The sequence below is a fragment of the Salvelinus fontinalis genome, chromosome 29, assembly GCF_029448725.1.
Source record: "Salvelinus fontinalis isolate EN_2023a chromosome 29, ASM2944872v1, whole genome shotgun sequence".
In the NCBI taxonomy this organism is placed as follows: domain Eukaryota; kingdom Metazoa; phylum Chordata; class Actinopteri; order Salmoniformes; family Salmonidae; genus Salvelinus; species Salvelinus fontinalis.
Window position 1 is genome coordinate 43,059,594 of NC_074693.1, and position 11,566 is coordinate 43,071,159.

At 41.8% G+C, this 11,566-nt stretch overlaps 2 protein-coding genes across 3 annotated transcripts; one reads left to right on the forward strand and one right to left on the reverse strand.

Annotated features, from left to right (window-relative positions):
* Positions 1-1,716: 1,716 nt before the first annotated feature.
* LOC129828022 (NF-kappa-B-repressing factor-like) lies at positions 1,717-6,571 on the forward strand. 2 transcript variants are annotated; one of them, XM_055889422.1, is made up of 3 exons: positions 1,717-2,088; positions 3,308-3,432; positions 3,633-6,571. In XM_055889422.1, exons 2-3 carry the CDS (start codon positions 3,342-3,344, stop codon positions 5,891-5,893), a joined length of 2,352 nt encoding a protein of 783 aa, XP_055745397.1. In that variant the 5' UTR covers positions 1,717-2,088; positions 3,308-3,341; the 3' UTR covers positions 5,894-6,571. The 2 variants fall into 2 exon arrangements, with proteins under 2 accessions (XP_055745397.1, XP_055745398.1); XM_055889423.1 differs by having other exon boundaries at positions 1,717-2,047.
* Positions 6,572-7,254: 683 nt separating this feature from the next.
* Positions 7,255-11,299, reverse strand: LOC129828023 (ubiquitin-conjugating enzyme E2 A). Its single transcript, XM_055889424.1, has 6 exons — positions 11,052-11,299; positions 10,696-10,776; positions 10,423-10,448; positions 8,912-9,001; positions 8,666-8,754; positions 7,255-8,473 (listed from the first exon to the last, which is right to left on the reverse strand). The coding sequence occupies exons 1-6, from the start codon at positions 11,093-11,095 to the stop codon at positions 8,345-8,347; spliced, it is 459 nt and encodes a 152-aa protein (XP_055745399.1). The 5' UTR covers positions 11,096-11,299; the 3' UTR covers positions 7,255-8,344.
* Positions 11,300-11,566: the final 267 nt, after the last annotated feature.

The window sequence follows — 11,566 nt, forward strand, 5'->3', positions numbered from 1 at the left end:
TCTATATGTGTTACTTTTGACTGGTACTGTATGTATATATACACTACCGGTCAAAAGTTTTAGAACACATACTCATTCAAGAGTTTTTCTTTCTTTTTTACTATTTTCTACATTGTAGAATAATAGTGAAGACATCGAAACTATGAAATAACACATTTGGAATCATGTAGTAACCAAAAAAGTGTATATTTATATTTTAGATTCTTCAAAGTAGCCACCCTTTGCCTTGATGACAGTTTTGCACACTCTTGGCATTTTCTCAAACAGCTTCACCTGGAATGCTTTTCCAACAGTCTTGAAGGAGTTCCCACATATGCTGAGCACTTGTTGGCTGCTTTTCCTTCACTCTGCAGTCCAACTCATCCCAAACCATCTCAATTGGGTTGAGGTTGGGTGATTGTAGAGGCCAGGTCATCTGATGCAGCACTCCATCGCTCTCCTTCTTGGTCAAATAGCCCATACATAGCCTGGAGGTGTGTGTTGGGTCATTGTCCTTTTAAAAAACATATGATAGTCCCACTAAGCCCAAACCAGATGGGATTGCGTATTGCTCCAGAATGCTGTGGTAGCCATGCTGGTTAAGTGTGCGTTGAATTCTAAATAAATCGTAGACAGTGTCACCAACAAAGCACCCCCACACCATAACACCTCCTCCTCCATGCTTTACGGTGGGAAATACACATGCGGAGATCATCCGTTCAACCACACAGCGTCTCACAAAGACGCGACGGTTGGAACCAATAATCTCCAAATTTGGACAAATTTCCACTGGTCTAATGTCCATTGCTCGTGTTTCTTGGCCCAAGCAAGTCTCTTCTTCTTATTGGTGTCCTTTAGTGCTTTCTTTACAGCAATTCGACCATGAAGGCCTGATTCACAGTCTCCCCTGAACAGTTGATGTTGAGATGTGTCTGTTACTTGAACTCTGTGATGCATTTATTTGGGCTGCAATTTCTGAGGCTGGTAACTCTAATGAACTTATCCTCTGCAGCAGAGGTAACTCTGGGTCTTCCATTCCTGTGGCGGTCCTCATGAGTGCCAGTTTCATCATAGCGCTAATTAATTTTTAAGAAGGCACACCTATTAATTGAAACGCATTCCAGGTGACTACCTCACGAAGCTGGTTGAGAGAATGCCAAGAGTGTGCAAAGGGTGGCTATTTGAAGAATCTCAAATATAAAATATATTTTTATTTGTTTCAACACTGTTTTGGTTACTACATGATTCCATATGTGTTATTTCGTAGTTTATGTCTAAACTATTATTCTACAATGCAGAACATAGTAAAAAATAAAGAAAAACACTTGAATGAATAGGTGTTCTAAAACTTGTGAAGGTAGTATATATATATACCTAATACACATTACGTAAGATAAGTCGACCACCTCCAATATTTTTAGTTCCTCTGCTACATAAGATAATACAGTCGACCACCTCCAATATATTTAGTTCCTCTGCCTGTCTGCTACATGTCGACCACCTGCAATATATTTAGTTCCTCTACCTGTCTGCTACATGTCGACCACCTCCAATATATTTAGTTCCTCTGCCTGTCTGCTACATGTCGACCACCTGCAATATATTTAGTTCCTCTACCTGTCTGCTACATGTCGACCACCTCCAATATATTTAGTTCCTCTGCCTGTCTGCTACATGTCGACCACCTGCAATATATTTAGTTATTCTGCCTGTCTGCTACCAGCTCCGTGGTTGAATGCGGAAACTGACGCCACGATTTCAGAGGGACAAAAAAAATGAGGCTTATTATGGGAGGTTGATGCGAGTAGCTACTGTAAATTCACTTTGAGGGAAATTCTGCAATTGCTCTACACATTTCTGAATGCCACATAACGACCAGTCTCAATATAGCTACCAATGCAGCATTCGAGTCTAATCAGCTAGCTCGCTGACAGCGATGACCCCCCCACCCCCCCGGATGTTATGGTGATGACCGAAGCCTTTTCTGAAGCTGTTAGTTAGCTACGGACATTCAATACGCATTGAACTTGCTAGCCAGCTAACTGTTATTGAAAAACTGACATCAAAGGTACAAACAAAGAGACGTTGGACTTGGAACTTCGCATAGAGGTCAGAGTAGCTCAAATATTAATTTGAGCTAAAATCAATTCGACAATCTGTCTCGTGCTTCATATCACATTTCCGTGCAAGATGATGCATCAATCTTTTTTCAATGAGCTAACTAGCTACCGTTAGCCATTTTTGCTCGTTTACTGCGTCACTTGTTTCGCCAGATAACATGTGGTTTACTTTTAGTCAGATAATTGTCTACAGATTAAATCATAACTAAAATGAGCAAATCATGCTTGAATTATTTGAATTCAATGATAACGTAGTTAGCTGTTGTGCTAGTTGTGTGCATGCTAAATCGGTATACTTCGTAGACATTTTTTAAAATAAATTGTGCACGAAATTGATTCATAATTAAACAGAAATGTTGCCAATGTTAGCATAAATAATTGCAGTTTCCACATTAATGGACGATTTTGACTGAAGCATCAGTCAGCCTATTCTTATTGATCTATCACTGAGCCCCACAATTCTTAGCGATAGTGGCCATGCTGGCAGCTGGTAATAGTTTTTGCGCAGAGGAAGAGGCGAAGCGAGAGGCATAACTGGGCCCAAAACCTGTCTTCTCCAGCAGGGGGCGTTTTGTTTTTTTCTGCTCACCAAGCGAGGAGCTTTTCTTGGGAGTTCAATGTGTCGAATGTGGTCAACAAAAAATGTAATGGTTTATTTGCTACATTAGGCTTATTTGATCGAATAGAAGTTTCGTAATGCATATATTGTTACGACTACTGATATAAGTAGGACAGGTGACATCCCGGTAACTTTGAAAGAAAATAAACACTATATGGGAGTTGTTCCTGTCGTTCACCCGCGTCTCTGCCCTCTCATTGGCTAGAATGGTCCCACCTGATCTTGCCTCCAATCGACTGCCTTCCATTTTTTAAGACATTTATTATCGTTTTTAGAGCGGCCACTTGAGTATCTGGTCAATATAATGGATAATCTGTGACTGCAGTCTGTGAACTGAGTTTGTTAGCTATCACTAGTTATGTTGGTGCCATCTTCCAACAACAAAGCCTATCCTGTCAACTGGATAATGAAATGGGCATCTACCTTGCCTACAGATTTGTTTTTAGTCCTCAATTTGATGTGGGAAGTATAACAACACAAGTTCTCTCCCGAATAGAGTATTTCCGGTAATAAAGTGTCAGTATGTTACTGTGCTAGCATGGAAATACACATTTAGCTTGTTTACCTAATACAGCTGTTTTCTTTTAAGGTATGGACCTGATCTGAGGAGAGAGGTGCTGGATATGGCTGAAGGGATTGACATTGGCGAAATGCACTCCTTCGACCTAGTTCCAAGTGCTGAAGCAAAAAAGAGACCCAATTCATCAGATGGCAGTGAGTGATTTTGGTTCTTCAGATTAAATTCCTTGCCACATCTTAACTAATTTTGGACGTTGTTGAAGTGTTTTGCTTATCTACTGGAAGGTGGCAAATAACTTAACTCAACATAATGTATACTATATCCTTTTTTTATTGTCATATTATTGTGATATACTTGTCATTGATTGATTCTCTGATTTGTTCTTTAATGTTAGGAGAAGAGCCAATGAGGAAGATGCCGGTGTCCAAATTTTGTTCCAGACCGCTGTTTGAGCCTGTGCACTTTGTTAGTGGTGGCAGCAGTGGCGGGTCTGGTAATGATGAGAAGGAGAATGACAAGCAGCGCCGGAGGAGTGAGGTGAACAGTTTGAGACAGCGGGACTCTGACCGTCCCCTTTATGGCAACAACCGAGCTCAGGGCTCCTCTGCAGCTAGACCAGCATTCGACAGAGTTTCATCATACAGTTCTTCTTCTGACTCTTGGAGGGACAGAGATGGACAAAGTGATAGAGAGAGAGATCGAGACATACCCCCAGTTAGCACAAGTGGTTCAGGTTATGGGAGCCGAGGATCCACTTCAAATTATATGACTAAAGTGCAGCAGGACTACTCAGACAGATATGAAGCCCATAGCACTAGGCAGCCGGACTCATACTCTCAGGCCCCTAGGTTTGATGGATATGGAGGAGGCAGTCGGTCAGGGTGCTGGGGGGATTCAGGACGCCAAGGCCTTGGCTTCGGGCATCAGGACAGAGGGAATCAGGACAGACCATCTAGCAGGCCATTCAGCAGAGTCTACAGTAGCCCAGGGAGGAGTAGCCCCTCCTCGGTTTCAGGGTCTTCTTCACAACCCATCCCCATATCTCAAGCCGTACTGGATGAAAAGCAGAGGCTGATCAATAGTGTGGCATCTGCCATAGCTGTCACTTTAAGAGACCCCGCGTTTATGTGTGGCGCTGAATCTCCAAACTACAATTTCATGCTAAGCCGTAGCATCCAGGCCTGTAAGACCAACCCAGAGTACATCTATGTCAACCTCAAAGATATCCCTCCAGCAGACCTACCCAAGAACAGGAAAGTACCAACTGATGGCTATGCCTGTGAGCTGAGATGCCAGTGTGTTTACCTTGCTACTGGATACTCTGGAAGCAAAAACGGGGCAAGGGACCGTGCTTCTGAGCAGGCTATTAAGCTTTTCTTTAAACAGGTGGAGGTCCGTGTAGTGCAGCGCAAATTCAAACACTCCTTGGTCAATGATATTGTGGTCTGCCAGATTAACTGCCCTACCCCTGCTTTTCTACCAGCACTGCGTAACCCAGAGGATAAACCGACGCCTAGCTCCAAGGGGCAATACGAGCCTGACAAACGCAAGCACTGGACAGATTTTGTTATTGTTGACAACGCTCATGATGCCATCTGCATTCTTAACAACTCTGCCGCCTTCAACCGCATGAAGATTGACTACAAGTTCGATGTGGTTCCCAACAGCAGTGCATGGCAATGTAGCGTGTACCTGCAGGACGAGCTGGTGGCACAGGCCAAGGGAAGTAAGAAGACTTCTAAACATACAGCAGCTGAAGAGGCAGTGAGGAAACTGCGCATGAACCAGGCAGCCCGGCAGCAACAACAACCACAGCAGTTCTCCCGAGGGAACAATCCCTCTGACCCATCGGGTGGCCGTTTCGGTCACCAGGGTGGTAGGAAGAAACACTTGAGTGAGCTGGTCATCCTAGAGAACTCGGACAATGCCATCTGCATCATTAATGACACTGCCCAGTTCAACAAGGTAGCTGCCGATTATAAGTTCACAGTGCTACCAGATCACCGCTGGAGGTGTGAGGTATACCTGGAGGGTCAGTATGTAGCGTCAGGCATCGGACCCAAGAAAACGGTGAAGCACATTGCAGCAGAGGAAGCCCTGGCCACACTCAGGCAGACACAGGCTGTGGTTAAATCTAACCTCAGGAAGGACGGTAATGCTGACGCCCTCTCTCGCCACCAGATTCTGACGCGCTCTGGTGAGGAGGCCTCGAGACAAGAGATCAAGGAGGATAACATTGGGAATCAGCTACTCCGCAAGATGGGCTGGAAGGGTGGCGGATTGGGCCGGGAAGGGGAGGGCATCTCTGAACCCATAAAGGTTAAAGAGCAGTTCTCCAGAGAAGGACTGGGTATGGACATGGACAAGTCTGGGAATCAGCTCACCAAACGGAACATCGAGGACATCATCCGTAACTATGCCAGTTCAGACCGCCAGGACGACCTGCGCTTCTCCACTGAACTCAACAATGATGAACGCAAGCAGATCCACCAGATATCCCAGAAGTATGGCCTGCGGAGTAAGTCATATGGCCAGGGCAGGCTGCGCTTCCTCATCGTCAGTCGCAAAGTGCACAAAGACCAGCTCATTGGCCAGCTCCTGCAGGAAGGGCAGGTGGGACGCTACGAGCTGGTGAAACCTCAGGCCTCACACTGACTGGATGTAGAATAGCTCCAACAAACTACCGATGACCGATACTTCAGAACAAAAACAGGTGTGCCTGATCTGGGCAAAGGTTGTACTTTTATTGGGGATGTTTCAATCTTCTAGGCTGGTCTTTTGGGGGAAATACTTCAGTGTTTTCTGCATTCCATTTCCTACAATTGCATATTTTCTGGCATTGTTTTGACGCTTTTTGTCATTCTACAATTTGGTCTTCTGTCAGCTTCACATTTGCACAATATTCTAGTGATTTGTGCAGTAACAGTTGATTAGAGTTATGTATCTTGACAAAAAGGTTCAAAACATTTTAGCAAATGTTTTTCATGGCTACAGAAATAGCCTAAACCAGCAGAATGCCCACCATTTTACCTAAACGTTTCATTAGTAAAAATGTATATGGCATCACATCAAGTGACATCTGTAACTATATGCTGACATTGACACATCCCTGACATAATACTTTCTATGTTATTTTCCCCCCTTGGATAGTTAGATAATTGAAAAATAAAAGCTTCCTCCAAGACTTGTAATATGATTTTTGTCACATGGTAAAAGCGCAGGCTGTGATCCCTTTGAAATGTCAAATGTATACGTCTTAAGTGAATAGTTAACTTGTCTGCTTGTTTTCACAGCTGTAATCAATAAATTAATAAATTAAGTCTTATAATTGTCTACTGTCTGGACTTCAATACTTGTGAGTTGACTGATGTGATTTTACAAATATATTTATCAAAATGCATTGGAACATTTATTTTTATATTAACACTCCTATGAACAATTACTATATTCCAGTTCTGTTCAATGTTTGCAGGTCTGTAAGTTTGTAGCAATATTGTAAAGGTTTTACCTCCACCACTAGTGGTTAGAGCGTTGGACTAGTAGAAGGTTGCAAGATTGAATCCCCGAGCAGATAGCTCACAGATACACTAAATTACCAAAAGTATCACGCATTAATTTGGATTTGGTCCACCTGTTTCTGTATGGGTTAGGGTTAACCCTAAACCTCTTTCTGTATGGACCTGGCTTTGTGCACGGGGGCATTGTCATGCTGAAACAGGAAAGGGCCTTCCCCAAACTGTTGCCACAAAGTTGGAAGCACAGAATCATCTAAAATGTCATTGTATGCTGTAGTGTTAATATTTCCCTTCACTGGAAGTAAGGGTCCTAGCCCGAACCATGAAAAACTGATTGATTATTTGAATCAGCTGTGTATTGCTAGGGCAAAAAACTCAAATGTGCACCCAGGGGGAGCCCCAAAACAAAATTTGGGAAACCCAGGTCCAGTCTACATGAGATTATTATGGACGCGATCGAGAATATTTTTGTCAAATGGCAGTCAAGCATCGATCATCATGTCACCAGAATAAGACCCTCGATATTTATTGGAAAGCAGCATTAAGCTCATCACATGCACTTTCACCCCCCTGTGAAGTTAATCAGAACTTATTTCAACTGCAGCCTAATAAACTGCATAAACCGAGTTGTAGTGGGAAGATCACACACACCATATCACCACGACTCCAAATGTACTTGAATATTATGGTTATCAATATTTACGCATAAAGGCATTGCCACTGCCATTTCCCACATAATTAATTTAACCGACACAAAAAGATCCCACCGTATCAAACAAACAAATTATCTGGCATTTATAAAATTACACCGAAACATCCTTTTTCTATCACAGCTGGCGTGATTTTTTTATACACACACACACACGACATTACGTAACTTGCATAAAACTGTGCATGGAAACATAGTTACTTCGTTTTTTTGTTGTTTCAACATACAGTTACAGGACTTTTGAAAGTGCACCAAGTACGTCCCTTTCTGAAACACTTGATTCCTGATGTATATCATTCATTGATGAAAGCGCCATTTGGCACAAAGCCCCAACAAGAACACGGTTTGTGCATGAAAAAAAGGATAGGATATTGAGATTGACATTGGTTGGGAATAGAAGTCCATGACAGGTGTTCATCAAATTGTTTCTTAGTTAATATCATCCTAAAGCTTCAAAAAGGCAAATGGGCGAGAGAAGCTAGAAACAAAACATTCAAAGAATAGAAAACAAGAAAAAAATGTTGATCCACACAGCAAATCACACTGTAGAGGACTTAAAACCACTAAAATGACAAGATACAAAAGTAACTCCAAATGAACATACCCTTTTGCCTCAAGATAAAAATATGGGGGTAAATTACATTGTAAGTAACCCAGATATAACAACGTACATTTACTTTAATGAAGATGTGCTCTTGTCCAGGAAGAGCATTCTGCATGAAGTGATACAACAACATACAAACCTCACTACAGACACACATAATGCGGAGAAAGATTCAAACCATGATGTGCATTTCATTTCCTTTATGAGATATTTGTCTTCTGTGTTTTCATTTTGACTTGAGGCTGGATATTGTTCATTCTTTGTGAATGGTGAGGGGGTCAACAATCACGCCAACTCTGTTCCACGATGGCAGACACTCTCTTCTCATACTCCCGCTTGTTCTCCTGGTACAGCTGAGCTGCCTGGCTGTTGGCTGGGCTGTTCGGATTCGGCTCATCCAGTAAAGACTAGGACAATGCAATAAGACACTTTTCAATAACAACAATATTCCTTTTTTAAAGAAATTGTTCCTAACATTGAATCAGACAACACCAATATTTGAGGACTAATTAAAGTACATCAAAAGATCTTTACGATGCAAGAATCCAGCGATTTATGAGTATTTCCCGCTGAAATCCTTTGGAGAATGTTGAGTTTACCTGTATTGAAGTTAGGATTGAAGAAACATCATATGTCGGACTCCAGCGGTTCTGAAGAATGTCCAAGCATATACTACCATCTGCATAGACTGCACAATACAAAACATACATTTACTCTTCATAACAATGACTGGTGGATTGACTTGTTGACAAAGATTCAGCCGTTCCATTATAAAAGGATCCTGTAAGCAATACGCATGTTTCTAAAATGCCGTTCCCACCTCCTATCCAGAAAAGAAAACGTACCGTTTGGATGAAACATTTTGGAGACAAAACGCACTGTCGGAGGCTTGTTAGGGTATTCCTCTGTGAATTCTATTGTGAGTTTGAAAGTTCCTGAAATGAGAGAATTTATAAAGTGGGCACATCACACAAGGTTAACTGGTTAGCTCGACAATGACAACAATGGAGTTGGTATTGGCAAGAGTACAAACAGATATGGGACCAAGCTAAAAAAAAAATGTCTTAAATTCAAAGTTGTTCTTGCTGCCAAATGTTTTGAGCAACCAAATAGCATAAGCATACTGTATTTGGCCAATACATTTTTGCAGCTATTCCAATACCAGAGAACATTATCTAGTATACAGAGAAAAAATACTACCGGTAATGTACATAACTGCAACTCAATCACAGACATTCACTTGAACAGAGGATTACTGGTGGCTGGTGGGCCTGATTAGCCCTTGATCACACATAAGTCATTAGACCAGGGGTGTCAAACTCATTCCACGGAGGGCCTAGTGTCTGCAGGTTTTTGGTTTTTCCTTTCAATAAAGCCCTAGACAACCAGGTGTGGGGAGTTCCTAACTAATTAGTGATGTTAATTTAACAATCAAGTATAAGGGAGGAGCGAAAACCCGCAGACACTCGGCCCCCGTGGAATGAGTTTGACACCTGTGCATTAGACAAAGGGGTGTTCTGTAGGGGGCAGTCTTGTTAAGATCCCTGACGCTCGATCAGAACATTAACATGCATCGCGGTTTTGGAAGCATAAGGACCCTACACACCTCGATATGGGTTAGGGTTAGTGTTCCCACACAGAAATATCTCCATGTTACAGCGCTTGTTTACGGAAAACAAATGGCAGACAAGAGACGACCACCTGTGCTAATTAGCAATATAGTATGCGCCGAACACCTGTGTGTATGTGTAACTCGGAAAGTGTAGTTTTGTCAGATGGAGGCACACAGCTGTATGGATCTGTGCTAAACTGCTAAGTGTAGCTTTTTTCAATTTTAAGCATTCTTTCTCGCTGATGAAAGACAAGGGCCATATGTTTCGAAAGCCGTATTACAATAAATGATTACTGACTTTTCTAAACGTTAAAACAGTGTAGGGAATCTAGTTCACGAGGCAGTCATGGGCAAAGTTAATGGCTGAGAACTGTAGTGAGATGGCAGAATGCCACCTAGAGTTTGAGAGCTAGGGTCTGATAAGGCATATTCACTGATGGACATGTCATAAACAGATACAATCCCCTGGGTTTGACCCAAAAACTCATTCACTTGCTGGCAGGCAGTAATCTCAGCTCAACCATGCAACAGGTGAAAGAAGCTCATTCAGCTGGATTGCTGTACTTTCCGATAAGACACCACCTGGTCTAAAATGTACTGTTCCAACTAGCAGGCCCCTCCCAATTAATTAGCCAGTATCATGGTACTGATCACTTCTATTTGAGTTATCAAACATATACACCATAATGTAGCAACTACAGAAAGTCAACACACAGCTAGCTAAAAGTTAGCTAAATCACTTACCATCTTCAAAAGGGGTTCCCTCTGGGCTGGGGGAAGAGAGAAAACAATTTCAATACAGCTAATCACCTGTGTCAACTAGCTTGATAACTTTAAATGCTTCGGCTAAGAGCTGTACTATAAGTTAATTGCTTGAAAATTAACAGAAAGTTCATAGTTAATAATACTCTACTTTGGATACACATTGACGTGCGGGTACCGGCGTTTCTGTACTACACAACTCTACTCATTCTAGCTAGTTAGCTACTAACTTACTTTTAAAGTCCAGTCGCTTACCCAAAAATAACGGCATTCCACACCATGATATTGTTTTCAGAAGGGGCTCCACTAACTCCAGCAGGAGGGTCCTCTTGAAGTCTGAGAAATACGTTTATTTTCGATGGTTAGCATTAGTTAGCAGTTAGCTAGCTAATTAAATAGGCTAACGTTAAAGCTAACTGGCACGGCTAGCTAACGTTCGCTATAACTTGAAACGATCAACGTTAAACTGTAATCTGTATGTTAAGAATCCAAGTATTAGCTAGTAACTTAAGTTATCCAGTAGCAGATAAGATAAAAGTTAACATTTAGCCAGGTAGCTGTGAAGTGAGCTAGCTAGCTTAACAGATTCACCTAGCCCTAACTAACGTTACCGTTTAAAGTCTCTCATTAAACGTCGTCTTGCTGGAGTTGACATCTTATTCAATTGAAAAAAAAAGAGGTGTGGAAACGGTTAGAAGTTACACGTTTTAAAACAAACGAATTTCACAGTAATTATTATATTTCCAAAGATAAGGTTCCACAATCTTTAGCTAGCTAGCCAAATATGTTTGTTTCTCGCTAGGAGTGCGTTAGTAGGACATGATCTGGGCTAGGCACTAAGCCGCGAAAGGGGGGTGAATACGAGGGCATAGTGAGTGTTGCCTGTCTTAGATTAGTTTAAATTCATCTGTAATTAAAATATACAAATAACGTATATTATTCAGTGAATATTCAACATAAAAAATTATTTGTACAACAAACTTCCAAATTTCAATGGTCAAGTATGTTTGAATGTAGCTACCTTCACTTTCACGTTTGTTGTTCCCCTGTAACTATTACGTCAGGTTTAGCATGGGGTTGTTACCACAGCCACAAAGTCAAAATTGTCTATATCGTAAAATTTCAT